Genomic DNA, 23,988 nt, shown 5'->3' on the forward strand with positions numbered 1-23,988 from the left:
TAAACATATAGACAAACTGTATAAACAAAGGGAAAATCTGATTAAGAGCTACAGTACACCCAGTTATTACCTAGTCAGGCAGATGTACAATACTTAGAAACACTTCTACAACTTACTGAATTTAGTGGGTCGTTGTTATTATTCCTAAGTGGTGTGATACTGAATACCCTTTACACTTGCATTTTTTATAATTATTTTAATTTAAAGTATTTCTAGAAGGCTCAGAAAAGTACACTTTGGAAAAGAAAAATTCCTTCAGATTCTTTTTGTGTTTCACAGATAAATTTGGGCAACGGGCATTTGTTGGCAAAGTATGCATGGATTTGAATAACAGTGTTCCAGAATACAAGGAAACCACTGATGAATCAGTCAGGGAAACAAAAAGGTAACATGCCCATGTGTCTTTGTTCATCCTGTGGGTGAGTCTTCTGCTACACTGATGGACTTTGAGATGGAAAGAGGAAATCTGCATATGACTCTTCTCATTGCATCTGCGTATGTTGATTCAGAATGTTCTGTTTAATGCAGTGCCTACAGCTCCAGTGAATCTGCTCTAACACTTGATAGTTGTTCATCATTTACAAAGCACTTTCCTTTACAGTGCCACACTTGATCCTTAGTAAAATCTACATTAGGTATCTCATGATAAGAGAACTGAGTCTACATAGGCTATGACTTGCCCACACTGTATTCATCAGTCTACTTTTAGTACAATGAAATACCATAGATAATTAACTTATAAGGGGAAAAGGTTTATTTGGACTCATGGTCCTGAGGTTCCTGCACTTAATTGCATAGCCCCATGTCTTTGGGCCTCTGATGAGACAGAACATCATGGCAAAAGCCTGTGGCAGAGCAAACCAGGCACTTCAGGAGTGAGGAAGCAGAGCAAGGGACAGAAGACTGGCCTGGCTGGATTCTCACAATCCCCCTCGGGGACCACACCCACCTCCAATGATCTAGGTAATCTCTTGGGTATTCCTCCACCTGGAGTAGCACCATCCTGGGGGCCAGTCCTCTAACACAGGTACCTCTGGGGGATAGTTGTCAAACTGTAGTAGCCACGTGGCTTTTAAGTGGCAGAACCAAAATTTAAAACCAGGGTCAGTGCATCTGTATTTAGAGGTCTTTTTGATATGTGATGGATCATGTTTAACATTTAAAAGAGAGAATGTAAGAGAGAGAAACAGGAGCCATGCAAGAGCATTTGTTAGGTGTGTGCATACTCAGAAATGATACTCTGAGGGCTCATCTACAGAATGAAATCACACACAGGAAGTTTGGAAAAATGAGTTACATTTGTAGAGGAATAAAAGCCATTTCACTACAAAAGTTTTCTTAAAAATACCAAAAGACCATGTACTCCTCTGGTTTAAAATGTGGAGAAGCACAAAAGAGTACAAAGAAAAATGTTCTCTGTACTTAAAGCACATAAAGTTACTGGTATATTGGGATTTTACTTTGGATCCTTTTAGGACTTTTTCAAAGTAATATATGCATCTCTCACTACCATTTTGTCCTAGTATAGAAAGAGAAAAGTTGTTCTGCATAGCTGCTAGAATGTCTATAACCTACTAACACAGAGAAATAGAAAAATGTGACCTGAAATGACATCTTCCAAAGTGCATTGTATGTATACCAGAGAGAAGACCATGGTTCCTTTTCCTACCTTTGTTCCACATCTCTGTGTGGTATCTCACTGTACTACTAAAATACAAAAGCTTTAAGGACGTTTGATCCATGGCACTCAAACTAGAGAGAGACCTTGGGAAGGACCAAGGCCTCCTTTGCTGCTGTTGGGCATAAAACATAACTCAATAGAGGTTGTGAACAGTCTGCTTTGAGGACATCATGACCTGAAAGAATAGGGTTCCGTATGCAAATTGAAGTGTTAAAAAGAAGGTGTGTACAAAGAAAATGAGAAAATATATCCACACAAAGACTTGCGTGTGAATGTTCATAGTATCATTATTCACAGAAGCCAAGTGTAAGTTAAGTTTCACTGTGCACCAGTATCAGTCCTAGTGGAGGACTCAAAACACCTCACTACTACCACACACTAGTGTTAATCCACATGCACAAGTCCGCTGAGGCACAGAACTCTACACAACAGTTAAGTAAGTTATTATTCACACACAGGCAGTAACAGATAGTAGAAGCCTAGGATTCATGGCAAATAGGTCCCCCAAGGCCCAGGATGAGTGGAGTCTTAGCTCTGTGTGACCTACATTGTAATACAACTGAGAACCCTTAAACCATGCTCTGTCTGGGGTTTTATACAAGGGAGAAATTTCAATCACTAAGCTAAAGAGTTTTAGGACATTCTATTCTAATAGGAAAAATGACAGAGTTCAGGCTGATGTGGCCAGCTCCTCCTTATCTCAAATGCTGCATTTATAGTACATTCTGTACTCTGAGGACTACAAGAGAGAAAGAGGAAGAGTTGGATCACCAAGGCCATCAGAGGACTTCTACACCAAATAGTGGAAACAATCGAAATTTCCACCAACTGGCAAATGGAGAAACAAAATGGGGTATACAGTGGCATGTTATTCAGCCATAAAAAGGAATGAGTTACTGACATACACTAGAACATGGATGTATTTTTAAATATACTAAGAAAAAGAAACCATACACAAAAGGCACCTATTATATTATTCCATTTATATGAAATGTAGAAAATACAGTTCCGTAGAGACAGAAAATTAGCTTAGAGATGAACTGGTACTAAAGGTAAGAATGTGTATTAACTGTGAATGAGCTGACAGGATCTAACTGGAATAATGAAAATGTTCAAAACTAGTTTATAATGGTAGTGAATAGTGCACTTAAAACAGGTGAATTTTATGGTATGCAAATAAAACTCCAATGAAATAGTTTTCTAAAGTGTGTCTGAGATGTGTGCTTCCTAGTTTACATCCTTTTAAATAAGAGTTAGGTAGAACAGTATTCATTTTTTAAAGTAAATATAATCTTTGAAGGTTTGCTTTTAAGTTTAAAGAGAATCATTTGGTATACAAAGATTTTGAAGCTATAAATATAGCATAGTTGCAGAGATTCTGACTACATATTTTTTTCTTGTAGTATAATAGCAATCCTTCCTCTCACTTTTATACCCTAATCCCACACAGTTGAAGAAAACATTTTTTAAAAAAGCTCAGAGTCTCAAGATATGTTATCACACTCTAGAGTCTTTTTATGGTGTAGAATTAAGATTGAGGTGATTTGGGGGAGGTGGTACCAGGGATTGAACTCAGGACCTTGCACTTGCAAGGCAGGCACAGTGCCACTGAGCTAAATCTCCTGCGCAAGGTTGAAAGATGAATTTATCCATTAAGTCCCTCTTCCCATTTGCCATGGACCATGTCTGGGTTTACCCAACTTGATGAAATTGGTGTGTTACTTTTACAGTTTTGCACATCAATGCTATTTTTGTGCATCAAAGTATTTTTTAAAGCCTTGGGGAAGTACCTTAATTACCCTAATGTAAATCCCTTGGCAAAATGAAGGATTCTTTTTTAAAATTACCTTCTCCTTATAATCTGGTGCAACCACTGTGGAAATCAGTATGGAAATACCTCAAAGAACTAGGACTGGAAGTCCCATTTGACCTAGCTATTCCCCTGCTGGATACTTTCCCAAAAGAATTAAAAAATCATACCACAGTGATATATGTGCACCCATGTTCATAGAAGCACAATTTGTAATAGCTAAAACTTGGAAGCAGCCCATCAACTGGAGACTGCATAAAGAAAATGTGATGGGTTTTTTTTTTATAAAGTGGAGTACTACTTAGCCATAAAAAATGAGAAATTAGAGACATTTATAGCTAAGTGGATGCACATTGAGGCCATACTCTTAGGCGAAAGAAATAGGACACACACGTGTAAATACCAAATAGTTTCTCTAGTGTGAAAAACTGAAAGTATAAATAAGGACTAAAAGGTATAATAGATAATGTGAAATAGGAAGAAAAGGGGCAAAGGGGAAGGGGAATCGGGAGGGGTAGGGGAAAGGAAAGAAAGGTATGGAATTAATATGATAAAATGAAAAAATGGAAACAAAGTCTTTGTAAATAGGGAGGGATGGAGGGGTTGAAGGGAAGGCAGGGGAATAGGGAAAAAATAAGAACCAAGAGAGATTATGTAAAGGTACAAATTTCCAAAGATGAATGTCATTATATTGTGTACCTAAAATGTACCAATAAAATTAATTTTAAAATTACCCTCTCCCTATCCTATATTGTATCAAGGATCCTTGTGTAGATTGGATTTACTTTTAAGTGTGTGATCTCACAAGATTTCTTTTGTTTGTGGGTCATAATATTTCTTAAGACCATGAATTTTCATTATGTTTATTTTGATATAACAATGGGAAATTCTATTGATCATGTAGGTACTTAGATTACATGATTGTGAATGGCTTTTCCCTAGTACTTTGAGTAATTAAGAATTTCATTGTATTGTATTCAATATCCAAGAAATAGAGAAGAAAATTCTTTTGGCATAGATATTTCCCTAGGGGGAAAAACACTTCTCCTAATACAAGGTTTAGAAGTCTGACTTTGTTTTATTTCTGAGCCCTTGGTCAATTTAAGCATTTCCTCTTGGAAGGAGGGCAGGGGCTTGCTACATGCTCAGAGTGGAGAAGTATCTACTTTCCCTTTACCATTGGTTGGTCATATTCTTAGCTTCTCTAATAATCTACTTTTGTGGTCCTTGTAAACTTCAATTTCCTTTTTTTTTTTTTGGTGCTGGGGATCAAATTCAGGACCTTGCACTTGAGAGGCAGCCACGGTGCCACTGAGCTAAATCCCTGTCCCTCAATTTATATTTTATACTGAAACAAAAAGTCTACCAGAAGACAGGGAACTATAGCTAGTAAGCTAGAACTTCTGGCCAGGGCAAAAGTAGACATTTCATAGCCTTTACTTACAATTGTCGTTATCCATGCAGCAAACCTGGTAGGATCACCATTCAGCCCTTTCAGCACACCTTTTAAAATCACCATTGGCCTGTGCCTTCTGCCTTACTCCAGTATCCATGCCCTGTAGGACCCTGGCCTTGGAAGTAAGTGCTGCTGTTATGTGAACCAGTAGCTTCCACATTAGGAAAATTGGATATAGACAGCCCCATAGCTTCTTAGTACCTTCCATGTGCATAGAGCTCTTTGACTCCAGTATCCACAGAGTCCAGCATATTGCAGTGTTCCCCCACAGAGTCTGAGCTGGTACAACAGCTTGAGTGGTGTAGGAATACTCATGAATAGCCCAACTGATGCTAGAATGGCTGCAAGTAAGAAATCAGAGTGATTACTACTTGTTAAACTTCAGTTAGTGGTGATGAAGCAAGTGCAGCATTAGAAATATTTCAAAGAAAATCAGGACATGTAAGGGGCATGTTTGTGCCCTTTTAATACATTTATTTGAAAATACTTACATTTTCTAACTTCCCATTTGTTCCTTTGTTCCAGATTTGTGTCAGAAATGCTTGAAAAGAAGGTAAGTGAGACCGTTCGGAGCTTACATTTGCATTACCATTTTATTAGTGTAGGATGCATTATTAAGTTTATAGAGATTACTCTGTGTGCCTTTAGTTTATTCTATGCCTGAGGAAGTATTTTTCTAGAACCTTAAATTGTCATTGTGGACCCGAGAACTCATCTCAGTGAGGTCAGGCATTTAAATTTTAAAATATCTAATTGACAAATAACTATTATAAATATTTAGTGTGTATAATAGGATGAATTGATACATTTTTTATTGTCTAATGATGATCACAGTTAAATTAACACCAAAACTGCAGATACTAGAATCTTTTCATTATATAACTGATATTTTATACCCTTTGACCAATATCTCCCCATATAATTGAGAAATCTGACTTCTGGGCATCTATCCAAGGAAACAAAATCAGTATCTTAAAGAGATGTCTTCACTCCTATGTTCATAGAGCATTATTCACCATAGCTGAGATATGGAAATAACATAAGAGTATGTCGGCAAACGAATGGATATATGCACACACAGTGTGTGTCTCTCTATGTATGTACATACAATGTACATATAGATATATAATATATGTGTGTATAAAATGTGATGTTATTCAGCAATAATAAAAGGAAATTTTGCCTGTGTTACAGCATGCATAAATTGTAAAACATTATGCTAGGTCAAAGAACCCAGCCCTAGAAACACAAATGACACATGGACTACTCATGGATTTATGAAATCTAAAAAAGCTGAGCTCATAGAGACAGAGGTCAGGCATTTTTTTCTTTCTGGTGAAGGCTGGTGCAACCCTACATCTAGACCTGTGTTTGTTTCTTTGTTTGTTTTTGACACATAACATTGAAATTAGGAAGTACTAACTGATTTTAGTGAATTTAATTAATCACCACTCATATATGTGCAAACATGAAGTCTGTTTTATTTCTATAATTATGGGTACATTTCTTGGCCACAAAACTTCTTGTCTACAAAATCCCCTGCCCATGTGCTACAAGAAAACGAAATTGAGTCAGGTGAAATGAATTGATCCCAAGTTCATTAAGCTGTTTGTTGAACTCACATTTGAAAATCTCCATCATTGCCGAGTTGAGTGTCTTTCTCCTCTAGCACCTTTTAATCACAGGACTGGTCTTTGGGTAGGAGGGAAAGCGATTCATAGGTGTGGGTAATAGGTGGAATCTAGAAAGTGTGGTGCTGTTTGGTCTGGTCTGGGTGCCCTGAGGCACTGGCTGCCTTGCCCATACATGTGTGGTCTGTCAGATGCTGGCACATAGTCCACCAGAAATGCCTTTGGCAGTGTCCTGGCATTAGTGAGCCTCTGCAGACAAAATTATTTCCTGTTTCCAAGCCAGCAGGCTGGTTCATGGTTCCAGGAGATCATCTCTTAGACTAACTTGATCTTTCCCTTACCATTTTTAGGATCTTAATGAAAATTACAGGAATGCTCAGAATTTCTTCTGATTGAACCTTGGGAGAATTAGGTGGAAATTTGTAGATCCTTATCCTCACCACCTCTCTCTGAGTTCTTCTCTCCTGCCCAGCCTCTCACCTTAGGCGGCACCAGAGCTGATCCTACAGTCCAATAAGCTGTGGCCAGCATGCCTCCCCGAGATGTGGAAAAGGAAATAGGCTTCTGCTTCACTTGTAGTTTCCTTAGCATGGTCCTTTCTGCCTCCAGTCCTCTTCAGAAAGGCCACCCACTCTAGACCTCATTTGGGCTTTAATGAAAGGAGAGAAGTGTCTTTCATTTGGGACAAGTTTTTCTTCTGCTAACCTTAGTACTGTAGAATATATTATACATTATTTTCAGTTATGAGTTGTTTCCATGAAACTGACTTAGAATAGGGAACTGCCCTCAAAAATGCAGATGTAAAATTAACTTGCTGTGTGTGTTTTTAATATATATATATATATATATATATATATATATATGCATGCATTTTGGAGTATGCTGTATGTTCATGATGTCTACAGTTTCCTTATCAGTTGTTTTTTGTTATTTCCAGTATTCCAGAGTGAAGCCCATAGTGACACCACGTTTTGCCCTTTCCTGCTCTGAGACTTTGATGGGGGAACTTGGCAGCATTGCTAAGGCCCATGAGTTGCACATTCAGGTAGGTATTGTTCTTCTGGTTGTGCCTCTGTCTAGACCTGAAAGATTTCCGATTACCTTAAATCATGATCTCCAGTTCTGCCACTGAAATCTTTTAGCGTCAAAGCATTACAGGGCAGGAAGTGCTCTTCCAGATGTCACTTAATCCAGTTCTTTAACTTCGCAGGTAATAAAACTGAAATTCCTTTCATTCTCAGTGTTCTCCAGTCAGTCTTCAAGAGATTGAAATATCTTTGTGATCAATAGCAAAGTCAGTGATGTACTGTTTACCTAGTCTCTGTATGATACCCTAAATGCATTTCTTTCTTGCTTCTCTTTTATTTGACAGCTTCTCTGTGTTCTATACCCTCATTCTTGGAGGAATCAGCTGCTATTTCAAAAAACAAAAAGAACCTAATTTCTACCTTACAAAAATGAACTGCAAAGCCCTTTGTTCTGAGTTTCTTAATTTAAAATCAGGATATATATAAATTGTTGCAATTTAGGTATAAAGCACTTTTAAAACCTTGAATTAAATTGGGAGCTCCCTTTCCTCCTCATCCACCTTAATTACATACCGTACTAAAATTTCTCCTCTGAAGAGTTGACTATCTTAAGAAAGGGCAACTCAAGGTAATGGCAACTTATTGACCCTTTACCATTTTGTAGGTTTTTAAAAAAATTCATCTTCTTAGGTCCCATTACCTATTCTTGTTTTTCCTATTTTTATTAATTTTGGTGTCTGATATTTGAATTTTGGATTCAATCCCACACAGTTATCTCCTGGAGATAAAATTAGATGACGTTTCTTCTTTTAACATCAAATTCTTCTGTTCCTTATAAACTAAAGTACAAAAAACATTTACGAAGATATAAAAACTAAAATGGAAAATACATGCAACAAGGTCTGTTCTTGCTTAGGGTCAGTATAGAGGTCTGTATTTATTCTCATGTACCAAAATGATATGAAATATCTGATTGTCCTTTCTCTTCCTATGTTCAGGCCTTTCATCAGTGATCTGAGATTCTCAAGGCCAGAGATAGAGCTCATTGTCTAGGTGGAACATCTGTTTGTAGAATATTGCTATCTCTTCCTGTCATTTTTCTGGCTCTGCATAGTCTCCCTTATGGAGAAAGAGAAATGGCATTGCCATTCTTGGAAGTTTTCATGTGTTCATTGTTATTGCCCATAATATATACTTATCATAAGTACTCTGAAAGGATCTTTCTTTTAGGCTGTGAGTTGGAGTGGTTATTCTTAAGTGTTGTATCTCAAAAATGCCTTATGTCCTCTCAAGCTACATGACCTGGAGAAAGGTCAGCATGTGGGCCTCAGATTCATTTGCTTTGCTTACATGTGGATTCCTGTGGACTCTTTCTTGATGAGAGTAGAATTGTTCACCGTGGTTATTTTCAAATTATGTTTTTGCAGGGGAACTCACTGAGAAAAACAACAAAGGGGACAGATTAGGGACAGGGTCCCGGAGGCCCAATCCTTATCATTCTGAGGGGCAACTTGTGTTTGCCTTTTACATGTTAGATACCTATGACTTGCAAACATGAAGTATGAATAATATACCTGCAGGTAATAGAATTTAGAAAATCACTCATCTAGCCCAACCCTTTTATTTGAGAAACAAGAAAAGGGAGGCCCAAAGGAAAGAATTTATTTCACCTAAGAGTGGTAACTAGAGCTGGAACTTTGGCTACACCTCTAGCTTTTTTGCTCAGATTCCAGCCATGCTATATGTCTTGTGATACACTCTTTCTTAAATGGCCAATACCAGAAAAGGCAGGTTGCTACAAATAGCTGAATTATTGACACACTTTACAGAGTACTTTGAATTTTTTTCTTACTATAGTTGGAATTGCAAAAGACTATTGAAAAATTTTGTCTTGATATTATACACACATGTATTCTTCATAGTATTTTGATCATATGTTGTTATATATTATGCATATAATTATTTTAAATAAACCCATATACTATATGGTCCCCTATATCAGCAACTAGGAACCAATCAAAGAGAATTTGGAGGAAGTGTAGTTTCTAATATTTTACAGGAAAAAAAATGTAAAAATGCTAATTTTTTTCTTGCAGAGCCATATAAGTGAAACTCTGGATGAAGTTGAAGCAGTGAAAAACTTGTTCCCCAGTTATAAGAACTACACAGATGTCTATGATAAAAATAATCTTCTAACAGATAAGGTACATTCTGTTTCACGACATAATGTATGTGAAGTCAGGTACATTTATCTAAACCTTAAAATCTCAGTTGTGATTATCAGACTTTTGTGACATGCATTCATATACCACACTAGCAGAAAATCCAGTGTGAGTGTGTGTGTGTGTGTGTGTGTGTGTGGTTTCACCCCAGTCAACTCTAAGGCTCCTTACCACAGTGAGACATCATTTGTTCCAAACAATCTGACAGTACCATTAGCATGTAAATGTGCCTTCCTTTGAGTCAGCAAATGCATTTCTTTTTTTTTTCATGATAAAATTCATTTTTATTTCAATATTTAAAAATACTCTTTATGTCCCTGAAATATGCTAATGAAAGTTATCAAATATTTGCCTAGGTTCAAAATTGTTGTGTATATTAGCAGTCATTGGTTGACTTGTAATAATAGATGCACCTTAATGAGGATGTTTTTGTAGAAACGTAAATAGCCTAATAGTGGCATTTCTTGCAATTTTGTAAAGTATTTGATTATAGTGCCAAAAAAGGCATGTTCACAAAATAAAAGGAGTATCTTATAGACACAAGCAAACTCTTTAACAAAAATTGTTTTTCCTTTGCCTCTCAGTTTTTTCCATTTTTTTTGTTTAAGTGTGAATCTGTTATGTGTTTTTGCATGATTGTATTAATACTAAGGTCACAAATGCATCTTATTAACAAAATTTGCTTTGAAGACAGCCTTGACATTAAAAATTCCCTCACAAAAATAATCCATAATCCTTAATAAAATAAAACTGTTACATGAGCCAATAAATATATTTCTTTAATTCCCTTTCCATTAATACCTTCTTTGTTATCTAAATATTTTTAAAATATTCACTTTATTCACACTTTGGAATAGAAGAGACCCTATGTTCTTACACATTTAAATATAGCAGAGCTCTTTGATGTAGGTTGGGTGTGTGTGCCATATATGGTATCGAAAGTAGGTAATGCTTGTAGGCTTGTGAGAAAGACACTTTTTATGGTATTCATTATTAAACACTTTAAGAATGTTTGGGGGCCGGGGATTTAGCTCAGTGGTTTCGTCATCTGCTGTGCAAGTGCAAGGACCCAAGTTCGATCCCCAGTACCAAAAAAAAAAGAATGTTTAAAATTTCTACACTGCCCCTTTAGTGTCTGTCAGTTATAAATTATAAATATGTACACATGTAAACATAGTTGTAAATAACAGTTTATGTAGGAAAACAAAATACTCATCTGAACCTTGGGAAAAGGGCTTTGATTATATGGAAAGCAACAGTTTTACTAGTGTTTATAGCAGATTGACCAGAAACACTATTATTATTGTTATTCTCAGAAACAATTGGATTTTTTTTTTTTTTTGGTACCAGGGATCAAACTTGGGTCCTTGCACTTACAGGGCAGGTGGCGGAACCACTGAGCTAAATCCCCGGGATAACAGTTGGAATTTTAAATTTCAGTCATTAAAATCTTGGGCTGGAGGTTTAGCTCAGTGGTGCTGTTCCTGCCTTGCAAATGCAAGGTCCTGAGTTCCATCCCTGTTACCAAAAGAAAAAAAAATCATTAAAATCTTACTTCAGCCTAATAACATTCTGATAGCTCAATTTCTCAATGATGTTGTTCAGAATTTTCTATTGTTTTTCAAACTTTGGTGTATTTTTACATGTTTCTTATTTTCTCAAAATTTTGATAAACCAAAAGTAGCTTTTGTTTTATTGCACAAAAAGAAGGCATTCCATGGTAATGTATTAAAATTATAGAAGCAGAAGTTTTATGGTTATTCACATTTCTATAAGCTAATTACAAACCTGTGCTGTCATGGCTCCTGTTCTATGCTTAATACCCTCAGACACAGATCTTTCTCTTGGTTTTCGCTTTTCATGTCTGGTGGCTGAATCTAAATCAAATCCAGAACATTAGATGCATTTCTGCTAGATATCGGAAAGGCCAAGTTTGTGTTTTCTAAAATCAAAGAATGAATTCTTGGAACAATGGAGGTTAAGAGTAGGACAAATTTAATGAGAGAAAGAGAGCTTCTAAGAGAGATGGCAGGGGGACCGGAAAGTGGGTTGCCCAGCAAATGCATTTCAAGTATTCTTTCTGTAAGGATTAAAAATAGGGATAGTAGGTGCCGGGGATTTAGCTCAGTGGTTTCGCTACCTGCTGCGCAAGCGCAAGGACCCAAGTTCGATCCCCGGTACCAAAAAAAAAAAAAAAAAATAGGGATAGTAATTACATATGAAAAATTTTAAATGACCATCGGTAGAGGATTGTTTAATTATAAAACATACGTGATTAGAATTCTGTCCAACATTCACCAAGAATGAAGTGTCCAGGCTTCCAGGGAAGAATGCACAGTAGAGTTTGATGTGCTCTGATGTGTAGGTGTGTTCTCACTTGGCAGAAAGTGCATGAAGGCATGCACTGAATGTTAAAAGAAGCTCTTCCTGAGGGAGAAAGCAAAAACATTTCTAAACTCTTAAGATGTTAAAAAATAGTATGTATTATCTTTATAATTATTTAAAATTATTATGAATGATAAGAAATCTCATTACAATAATATACCCTTTGGCTTTGGCCTTCTTTGAAATGTGCAAACTGCATGGAGGATTTACTGCAGCAAAAAATTTCTGAATGAGCATGTGGCAGGAGATATGACTGTAACTGTTTCAAAAGGATAATACTCTGTGTAAATCACATGAATGCTACATCATAATTTTCACCCTCCTCTGCACAATTTCCATACAACTAATGAATTAACCCTCAATTTGCATGAGGTTGGGAAGGTTTTATTTTAATGGTAATTCTCTGGTCTCTGAACTATGACTTTCAAAGAGAAAGCTATTTAGATATAGGTTTTTTACTGAGAGGAAAAGAATTTTAGAAGAGTAAAGTCTTATTCAGGAAAACTCACAAATTTTACCAAGACTAAAACTTTGGAGAGGTCTCACATATATGCAATGTCTGCTTTCTTTCATCAATTTTACTTTCTAAATTAATGCTTATGTTAGACTGCCTAATTTTATGAAAACATGAATATGGGTGAGTTAAGATTTATTTGGTGGTATGTGTTAAGACCACTGGTACTACGTTAGATCTATGATCAGAAATAAAGCACGATTCTTGGAGGATCACTCTCACAGCTACCACATATTTCTAGAAAGTTTTGATTAGAATTGGAATAAGCATAGCTCTACCAGTGGCTCACCACATACACTTAGAAAAGAAAACAACTTGACAGTTTTCTAAAGCAGAAATGATAGAATAGGATATCCAACTACTTCAAACTGGTAGGGTATCTTATTTTGCAGGTTACCTAGACCAACCCTCACTATTTTATAGGACAACAACAACAACAAAAAAGAAACCAAAGTAAGATCCACAAATTGGCTGAGAGTTTTGTGATAAAATGTTTTTAAATGCATTTTCTGGAGGTATAAGATTTATACTCAGGAATTTTGTACATGCAAATAATTGTAATTATTCTTGTAACAAGGGTGACAGCTGAGTCACAGCTTTCCTCTCTCCCAAGAATATCTCCTTGTGAGAGAGTACTGGTGTATGTATTTTTGAGTGATGAACTTCATGTCGGACATCTTCTCTCCAGACGGTGATGGCGCATGGCTGCTACCTTTCTGCAGAAGAACTGGACATATTCCATGAACGAGGAGCTTCCATCTCACATTGTCCCAATTCTAACTTATCGTAAGTAGGTGATAATAGTTTGGTAAACTATGAATGTGTAGGTTGCAGGTAGGCCACCAGACATCTTGGTTTTCTGAGTCATTTCATCCCTCCAGGATGTGTCTTTTATCATTACATCTGATTGGGATAGGAACTTGATAGGTGGACATTTACTCTGCTGTGGTGCAGGAAAAAAAGGAGCAGTTAAAATGAGGATTTTTTTGCAGAGTATCCATTTGAATAGCACCATGATAAGAAATTTTGCATATGTCACCTTAATTATGGCCTTGTGACCCCATAGGGAAAAAACTTAACATTCTTTGGATGAGTTATACAACATCCTCTAAATTAAAACATGATCCAGGTTTGCAGATTTAGGTTTGAAGTTAAATTTCAAAAGGATACATTTCTGCTTACCATTCTCTAACAACTATGAGAGGTTTATTATGTGTCATTGGGGCTTATATATTCATGTGCATTTTGAACAGATCACTTTGACCTTTGCATCTTTTTGGACTTCTAAGGATATGCTTTAGTTTGTCTTTTTAGAAAGGTGCACACCTCTTAAGCTGAAGGTCATGAGGTCCAGAAATCAGCCCAGGAACCTTCTCTCCCTCTCAGTACTGTTCTCAGCAGCAGCATCTAGACTCTCAGGCCTTGACTTATGAGTCTGTACCCCTTTTAGTAGTTGTACCCTCCCGGCAGGGCTGGTACCTTTTCTCATCAGCATAAGGGTCATTTCCTATCCTCTAACACAAAAGACACCAGCTCAACAAATAGATTTAATCAAAGTTTTAGCTGCACAAGAGCCTTTAGAATGAAGATGAAAAGACAGAGATTTCTCCCTGTTTTTGTTTTGATTTGATGAAGCATGGACAACCATATAGAAATGTTATTAGACAGGAAAGATTTACGTAATGCTAAGAGATTGAGTGAGAAAGCCCATCAAAGCCTGCTGTTCAGGTTCTTCTTGGCCTCTCCGTGCAGCATTTTCAGGCCCTTGTAACATGGGCATCTCATAGCCTTCTCCGAGGCCTGGTAGGTCAGAGAATTTCTTCATGGCCCCCAAGATGGATGAAGAGGGAAGATTAGAGCAATATTCTAGCTTCTATGGCTTGCTTTGGCGAAACAAGTTTCAAGTTTCTGTGACTAAGCTTGAAGAAGAGAGCTTTTTGTTTGTTTTTTTGGTACGGAGGATTGAACCTAGTCCCTTGCACATGTGAAGTACCTGCTCTATCACTGAGCTACACCCAGCCCTAAGAAATTCCAGTTTCTATGTTTAGCCTTGCAAGGGAGAAAGAAGTCCAGGAAACAGGAGGCCAGAAGACAGTCGGAGACAGACTGATTTTTGAGACAGTTCTTGAAGCCCAAAGCACCACTGTCTGGGATGTTTTCTGAGTCCTAACACAAATCACTGTTTACTCAGGGTTACCTCTTGTTCTAGTCATAGAGGAAGGACGAAGCTTTATACTATAGTTTCTGCTTTCTAATGAAGATGGATGACTTGATTAAAAAATGTTTACAACAGATAAAACTTTTGGACTGGGCCAGGGATTTAGCTCAGTGGTTCTGCCGCCTGCCTTGCAAGCGCAAGGTCCTGAGTTCTGTCCCCAGTACCAAAAAAAAAACCAAAATCTTTTGGACTAATTGCAAAGTTTAATTTCTTCTTCTTCTTCTTTTTCATATAAGTGATCTGCTTTCCCTTCTGGCTCTTGCTTCTTTGTACCTTTCTGAGTGTAACCTCAACCCAAGGATAAGCTCTTTATGTAGTTGGATGGTCTGATTTGACTAACGTATTTATGTCAGCATTAGAGTGGGTATTAATGGAAAATGCAATTTTCAGTGATATCACTGTTACTATTAGCATCCTTCTGTTGTTGGAATCACATGGGTCTACTTGACATCTTCTCTCTCTACAGGCTCCACAGTGGCTTTCTAAATGTGCTTCAGGTCCTGAAACATAAAGTGAAGATAGGCCTGGGGACAGGTTAGTAGTTCACTGTATGGAGCTGTGGCAAAATGGTCCGTTAGGGAATGACTTTCTTAGGTGACTGATTTGCAGGTAACTCTTGTATGATGAAGAAACATAAGATTCATTATTTGATAGTGATGTCTTAATAACTGTCTAGCCAAGCAGTTTGATTGGAAGCAGTAAGAACATGTATGCAGAGAGTGAAGTTTTAATGATACTAACACTACCCCCCCACACACACACACAGCCATGGTCCTGATTTGTTGTTTAGAGATTGGGTTATGAATCTTTCTAAAGGGTTTTACAGTTTCTTTTTCTTTTATACTGAGGATTGAACTCAGGACCTTGAGCTTGCCAGGCAGGCTTGGTGCCACTGAGATAAATCCCCAGCCCTACAGTTTCTTTAAAAAAAAAAAAAAAGTCCTTAGTTTTTTTATTTGTCTCCTTCTGGCTAGGTTTTAGTGATTTAGATTTTTGTGTTTGTACGTTTTCAAACTATGCCCATCACAAATATCTCAAGAGAAAACTTATTTGACTTTGCCATTGTGACCACATTCAGTCTCCGCCAGCATCCCAGAACTCTGAGACAGGGTAAGAACAAGCTTTGCTTTAAGCAGTTTTGCCGAATGACGCTCCTGGCTTCTAACAGGCGTCTGATAATTACTGACTGAAAGACATTCAAGGTGGCTGCTGCTTCATGAGGCCTGTTTTTTTCAGGTGCATTTTGGTTGTATTTCCTGAGTATAGAGGCTATTGTTCATTTTCAATGTGAGAGTCAGGCCCAAATGTCTAGGTATCTGCTATGAGCCTTCTTTTATTACTTAAGAAATAACTATAAAAAAATTTAAAGGGACTGTATGGGACACAAAGACTTTTCTTCTATTTCTGTTTTTAAATTTTAATCAACACATAAAAATTATACATATTAATGGGGTACCATGTGGCATTTTCATACGTGTATACATTGCATAATGTTTCAATCAGGGCAAGCATATCTGTGTCCTCAAACACTGATCATTTCTTGGTAGTGAAATAACTCATAATCATGTCTTCCAAGTTTTTTAAAATACACAGTATGTTATCTGTAGTATCACACCAGAACTTACTTGTCTTTCTTTTTGTAATTTTGTACCCATTTACCAATAACCTTCCTATCTCTTCCTCCTTCCATGCTTCCCAGTCTCTTTAACCACATTCTGCTCTCAAGTTCTATGAAATCAACTTTATTAGATTCCAAATATGAGTTCAGCTGTACAGTACTTATCTTTATTTTCCATTCTGTTCTCAATGCATTTGTCTATCTGGTATTTAAAACCCTCAGGCTGTGTGCATGTCAACACTAATGATCCCATCATTTTCACCAATAACTTCAGTCTCATTTTGTCACAGTGAGACATTTTATCATATGAAGCAGTTACTTCGTAAAATACAATAATATGCATAATTATTGTAATTATGTTTTTAAAGGACATTAATGTTCCTAAATTTTACGTAGAATCAAAGTAACTTAAAATTTTCTAATTCAAGCCTTATGTCACTGATAGGGTGGTAATACCTGAATATACTAACAGGTGTTAAGGTCTAAAACTAGATATTTTGCTTTCAAAGGAAAGCTTTAATGGTTAAGGAAAGAATGCCCAAGAGTCAATTAATATGAAAAGATAATATAGTTAATTAATATGAAAAATTAGGTAAATACACAAAAAATAAGATAGGTTTTATCCTTAGATTCTCTGGAATTTAGTTCCCATATTTTAAATTCAATGTATGACTTCCAGTTCTTGACTTTGGGTTGTATAGCTGTAGCTTCAAAAGTGTGAGGTCGGGGATTTAGCTCAGTGGTTCTGGCGCCTTCCCCGAAAGCGCAAGGTCCTGAGTTCGATCCCCAGTACCAAAAGTGTGAACAAAGAAACCTTTGGGGGCTGGGGATTTAGCTCAGTGATTATGCCACCTATCTCAAAAGTGCAAGGACCTGAGTTCAATCCCCAGTACCAGGAAAAAAAGAAACCTTTAGCTCATAAGAGTAAGATTTTAAGCAAATTAAATACTAAAGGTTCACTTCCTGATTTATTTAACAATAACAATAGCAATTATAACCATATCTATTTTATAAGCTTGTTTTGAAAATTACGTGAAAAAATTGCTTGCAAAATGATCAACACAGACCTGCCACAAAGCACTACTTAGTCAAGATTGGCTTAAAAAGGAAGGAGCAGATTTGGTGGACTGACCAAATGTTTGAGGAATATGAGGTTAATACCTTATTACCTTGAAGAATGCTGTTTCATTTTTACTCAGTCTTTGACCCAGTAGCCACCCTGTGCTCTGCTGTTTCCTAAACATAACTTTTATGTATCAATTTTTCCTATTCTTGTGGACTTTAGATAATATTTAAATTCATACTATGGACCGAGAGGAGCTCCAGGAACAGTTCATTCACAAATTACAATGAGTGTAGGAACATCTTTTCCACTTGTGGTGTTTTAGGGCCTTGGGTATTTTGGAATTGGGGATTAGGAGTGCTCAACCTGTATTAAAGATAACTACTTGCAGACTTATAAAAATGGAATACCTCATATCTGAAATATGAAGAAAACAAAAAAGCAAACCCAAAGAGTGAATAATCCAAAAACAGCAATCAGAAGGAAATATATAAAACTATAGAATGAATTAGGATAAGCAAGACATACAAATTCATTAAAACAAATATCCTACATGAGTCAGTATCTCACTTTGTAGAGATGATTTCCTTGATTGTTCCATCACTGTTAAATCAGCAATTCCTTGCTCTCCTTGTGGACTTCAATCCAGTGAGTCCACATTTTCACGAAATCCATTATTCCCTCTCTTGTCTATCCCTCCTAGATAGGTGTAATCATCACTGTAATCATTCCCTTGGAAACATCCTCACCTTTCATATCCCTCTTGTTTTCTTTGTGTTCACTTTACACAAGCCCAACCTTTGATTACCTCAGCAATTCTGCTTCTCAGTGCCTGCAGCTAGGCATCTGGAAGTTGCTGGAAAACAACCCCCCCCCCCACACACACAGTGGTGTCTTATTTTAAATTTTGCCATCAAATCCCAAGTGACCTTCAGCACTAGCAATAGAGGCAGCTATGTTACTCTAATAAGCACATTTCTCCTTTTTCCAAGACAGCCTTTTTTCATTTATCCTTAAACTTTTTACCCCAGCTCATACTGTTCTCACTCCCAACTTACAGTCTCCTAAGTCATTACAAAGTCAAAACAATCAGAAGTTGTTCCCTCAAATTCCCACCACCACATTTACATGCCTACCTACATCGGCTGGAATTTTCTTTTTCCTGCTACAGCTTTAAAAAGAAAAATAAAGCACATATTGGAATCAAAGGCAAAATACAAAACTACCTGAATTGTGTTTTGTGTACTTTCCCACTCCCACTATCTCAAATTCCTCCAGCCACTATCCTGCATCACCAGTACCTGCTATCTGCTGGATCATTCCTAGGAGTGCACAAACATCTTGAGTAGCTTCTGAGATTTTCTATGCAGAGACACACCTTCCTTTTCTTCAGATGTCCTCCTCTAGCTTCTGCCCACATCTCTGCTTCCCTTCACCACAACATTCCTTCCAAGACTGAGGACACACACTGCCACCTCTGAGATGCTTTTTCATCCCTCTGCCCTCTTCTGCCTAGACTCTTGGCCCACCCTCCATGGCAAAAGCCTTTGTCCTTTCTCTGGTGTCTGCTACCACTGTGATCTCTTTGCTGCTGCCTCCAAGGGATGCCAGTCTGTCCTTATCACACTAGAGATCTCAGCAGCATTTGCGGTCATTGACCTCTCTCTCATTGGTCCAAAGTCTTATGTTTGAGTCATTGAAACAGTTTTGTTATGATTTCTCTTCTTCCTCTCTTGCCAGCTCTTTCCTCTCTTATTCTCCTCTTCGTAGTTATTTGAAAAAACTTCCTTCAAGGCTCAGTCTTAGTGTCTCCTCTGTTCTTGACACTTTCTTCTTAGGAAGATTACCCACAACTGTGTCTCCATCTGACTACTCATAGGGAAGTGACTCTCTGATTTTTCTTGCCACCCTAACTCCTCCTTTGAATTCTAATCTTGCATTTTCAGCTGCCTGCCTTTTCCTCTTTGGCCTCTCTTGAAGAAACATCAACACCTCATTATGCCATAGAACATATTTAAGACTTCCGCTCTTAACTAGGTCTCCTTTTTAGAGAGTTCATTTTCTCCAGTTAGACACTATAGTATGATCTTTGGGACCTTCTCCCTTATTTCTCTCACACCTAACCTAGCACAATGCCCAGTCTCATGACTCCTTCTCATCTTTTGAATACAATCTCCTTTCCCGCATGGGCCACCACCATCTGCCACAAGCTGCCATCATTTCTTGCTGATGCACTACACTACCTTCCAATGATCCATTCTGGTCCCTTGTAATTCATTCTTCTTTTTTCAGAAGAGTTACAAAAGTCTGATGACTTTACCTATTGTGCTCACCACTCTTCGGTAGGGTTTGGTGTGTGTATCCTTGTCACTAGGCCCACAAATCTCCAAAGTTCCCAGCCTCATCTCAAACCACTGTCTCCTCCTGATGCTGGCTACTTTTCAGTCCCCTCTCTGTTGAGCTTGATTCATCAGCTTCTCAAAAGAGTCCCCAGAGAGCTCTCCAACTAAAAGTTTCCAACGTAAATTTGCCAATTATCGGGTGTGACAACATTCTGTTTTGGAGAGAAGATATTACGAGAATGTTAAGACAGCCTGGGTTCAAATTCCAGCTCTCCCACTAGCTGGGGAGGCAAGTTACCTTGACAAATGGCAGTGTAACTTGTCGTTGTACTTTGCTGTTTCTCTCTAAAATGAGGTTGATGATATGAGATATAGAATTATTTTGAAGATTAATTATTTCGAGACTAATTCTATACGTAGGATAACAGTTAATACTGGTTGGCTATTAGGTGTTTGGCATTGATTTTCTTTTTTATATCATTTTATTTCTTTTTAATTAACTTATAATAATAATGCAATGATGAATGCTTAATGGATGGTTACTATCTCCTTACAAGGACTAATAACAAATAGATGTAATAAACTTTTCAGGGAACTGGGTAATCCTCTGGCAATATCATTCTGGTTAGAGAAAAGCAGTTTCTATATCATTTCCATACAAGTTTATCTAAGGAGATGTAAGACAGTTAAAAAAAAAAAATTGAGCTGCAGTCTATAGTTATTTTTAAACAGGAAGTTAATTTTTGATCTTTGCTATATATCTAAACAATTATATATGTCTGCCTAGAAATGACAGAAGGAACCCTTTTAAAAAGTTTTATTTTACTAGCTATAAATGTATGTTATTCTAGTAAAACATGGTAACTTACTTGACATTTATACAGACTCATTTAATACCTTGTATGTTTGTTCTTCTCAAAGGTAGTATTTCAATTTAATTATAATTAGGGACTTTATTTAAATCACTAAAAATCTCATTTCATGATGCCGGCCAATGTAGAAATCTGATTACATCATTGTTTGGTTAATTTACTCACTTCTCAAAATATATGTTCATCCTAAAGAATGAATAGATTGTTGGATTTTCTAAAATTCTCATCTCAATTAAAATAAAGTTAGGACAAGTTTTTAGAATATAGAACTGGTTTATTTTAAATCACATATTATGTTACCTAAATTATCTTTCAAATTATGTGGGTATATTTGAACAATTTCTGTGAGAGTTTAGGGAATATTCAAAAATTAATCTCTTAGCTTTATTAACCAGTTTGTTATTATAAGGGGTTGAATTGTCACCCCAAAAAATGTCTTCTAGAAACCATAAATATGACTTTATTGGGAATAAAGGTCTTTTTAGTTGTAGTAAGATAAGGATGTCAAGATGAAATCAATCTTAAATAGTGAATGACCTATCTTTATAAGAAACAGGAAAGGGGAGACATATAAAGCCATAGAGGAAAAGGGGCTGTTTGAAACAGAAACAGAGATTATAGTTACCCTGCCATAATCCAAACAATTCCAGGAGCTGCCATAAACTGCAATAAGCAAGGAAAGATTTTTCCCTAGAGCTTTTGTAGGGACAGTGGCCCTGCCAGCCCTTGGACTTTAGACTTCTGACTTCCAAAACTGTGAAAGAAGAAATTTCAGCTCTTGTTAAGCCACGCTTGTAGTAATTTATTGGAGCAATCCTAGGAAACTAATGTAGGTATACATTTGATACTAATTATAGGTTTCGAAGTCTTTTAAATGTTGATTTGTAGCTAACTTATGTTTAATACATAAGAGCTGTTCTATAAGTACATTAAAGATGGAACAGTGGTCACGAAGATAAAGACAATTGTATAAACCTAATATTCCGTTTCTCCTCATACAGTCTCTGTTTTGGCTTTGTTTTGCCCACTATAGATGTGGCTGGTGGTTATTCATATTCCATGCTTGATGCAATCAGAAGAGCAATAATGGTTTCCAATGTCCTTTTAATTAATAAGGTAAATGAGAAAAGCCTCTCCCTCAAAGATGTCTTCAAACTAGCTACTCTTGGAGGAAGTGAAGGTAATGACTGTTTTATTTCTCTCTCAGACATTGTACAATGATGCTAATATGTATCCTGGGATAGAGTGTAAAGGTCCATGATAGTGGAATCAGGGCCATTCATTGTGCCTGTCACATCTCCCATAACCCACCCAAAGCTTAGCTAGAAAAATTTATGTTCAGGTGTGTGGTCGAGGAATCATTCTTTTGGTGAATCCACTGTCTTTGGAGGAATAGATATTTGATACACAATTATTGTATTAATCATTTTAATGGATATGTACATTGGTCACATGAATTTGTGTTCTTTAAAATAATCTATTCTTTCATTGAGTCAAGTATTTGCCTTCTATTGACTTGAGTGGTACTAATAAAAAGTCAAAGTGATAGCCAAGACTTACTAAGATCTTACCAAGGTCTTATCATGAATGCAATACACTTTATGTATGTTGTCATTGAATCCTTACAAACGTGAGATTTACAAGGCTGACAAACTACAACATCCCATGATTTGAATCCAGAAAATCTACTGCCAGAGAGCTGATTCTTATCTTCTACCCTTCACTATAATATCTTCCTATGTAAATCCTACCTAGACCATATACCTATTTGGTTGATATATTTAAATATGCTAACTACTCAAGCCTCTTTCAAAGAAGAAAGATGTAAATATATAATTGGCTTATAAGCAAATATTGTTCCTCGGCTCTTCTCAGTTCTTATGTATAACTGTATTTTTATTTAAAAAATTGTAATCATATTGCTTTAAGTCATTTTAGAAATAGTGTAATCTGAATGGAAATTAGCATAAAACCATAAGTAACTAGTGAAATTAAAAAATTTAAAGACACAGATATACAGATGTAGAATTTATGGTAGCTATTCTGTGCCTTAGAAATGAAGGGTGATCCAAGGGCTAGGACTGTCCTATTAAGTGCAACTTCTTAGCTCTTCTTTGAATGTTCTAGGTTGTAATGAACACCATAAAGAAAACTCTAAGTTTCAAGTCACCCACTTTATTAAGTGTGACTCCTTCATACCCACACTATCATGGTGTTACACATCTGAGTTTGGTTCAAGTTGTTCTACTATGTTCATGGTGCAAGCAAGTTGAATTTAACAAATCCTTTTTTTATTCTAGGCTGTCTGTGATTTGCTCCAGCAGGATCCTGTTTCTGATCAAGCCATCACGGGATGCCTACCAAATCCTTTCTGCCTTGCAATGTACCTTTTAAATCTGTGTTTCTGGGCTACTGGGTTACTGTTACAGGATTTCTTCTCCTTAACTTGTGTCTCTTGAACAAAATGAGATGAATGGATTCCTGTTTAAAGTGTGGCATTTTCTGAGCCCTGCCACAGCCTTTAAACACACCCTCAAGAAGATCAAAGTGTATATGAATCATTTCCACGTAGCTAACATTTGCTCCAAAGGCAGAAAAACTGCAATTCCTGAAATGTTTACCAGCCTAGTTGGGTCCATCTGTAAAAATCTGAATTTACATTGGTTTACAAAGTCATTAAAAGCATTGTGTCTTCTTTGCTTAGCTCATTTTTGAACTCTTCAGGTTCTAATAACATGGACCTAGCTATCTGGCCTATAAAAGAGAAAACAATGCTGAATACAGTCATTAAAAAATTATGCTTCTTTGTCAGAGGCAAAAAGAAGTAGAGTGTAATCAGTGAAGGAGAAAACTTTCTAGGGATCTTTCTGTCATATGTAACCCTTCCCTGTACAATTAGAAGGTCATCTAACTGCTTTTAACATTTCTAATTATTTTCATACCACTTTCTTGCTATGAGAATTTTTAGATTAAAAAAAATCTTTTTCTTTTCTGAGAATAAAAGAGTTTCCATTTAAATAATTTTTTAAGAATAAGAATTCTGGGGCGGGGATTTATGTCAGTGTTTCCATCGCCCTCCCCATAAACGCAGGGACCCGAGTTCAATCCCCAGTACCAAAAAAAAAAAGAATAAGAATTCTAAGTCAAT

At 36.7% G+C, this 23,988-nt stretch overlaps 1 protein-coding gene across 1 annotated transcript in view; it reads left to right on the plus strand.

The window, feature by feature from the left end:
* Positions 1-23,988, plus strand: part of Gda (guanine deaminase) — a 76,514-nt gene that overhangs the window by 47,712 nt on the left and 4,814 nt on the right. Inside the window, exons 5-11 of the mRNA XM_004838447.4 lie at positions 280-385; positions 5,473-5,500; positions 7,516-7,623; positions 9,703-9,810; positions 13,416-13,513; positions 15,412-15,479; positions 21,874-22,020. Coding sequence (XP_004838504.3) covers positions 280-385; positions 5,473-5,500; positions 7,516-7,623; positions 9,703-9,810; positions 13,416-13,513; positions 15,412-15,479; positions 21,874-22,020 — 663 coding nt within the window. The remainder of the gene's footprint in view (positions 1-279; positions 386-5,472; positions 5,501-7,515; positions 7,624-9,702; positions 9,811-13,415; positions 13,514-15,411; positions 15,480-21,873; positions 22,021-23,988) is intronic.

Source organism: Heterocephalus glaber, unplaced genomic scaffold, assembly GCF_053883595.1.
Source record: "Heterocephalus glaber isolate CG9 unplaced genomic scaffold, H.glaber_assembly_v1.0 deba00001481, whole genome shotgun sequence".
Classification (NCBI taxonomy): domain Eukaryota; kingdom Metazoa; phylum Chordata; class Mammalia; order Rodentia; family Bathyergidae; genus Heterocephalus; species Heterocephalus glaber.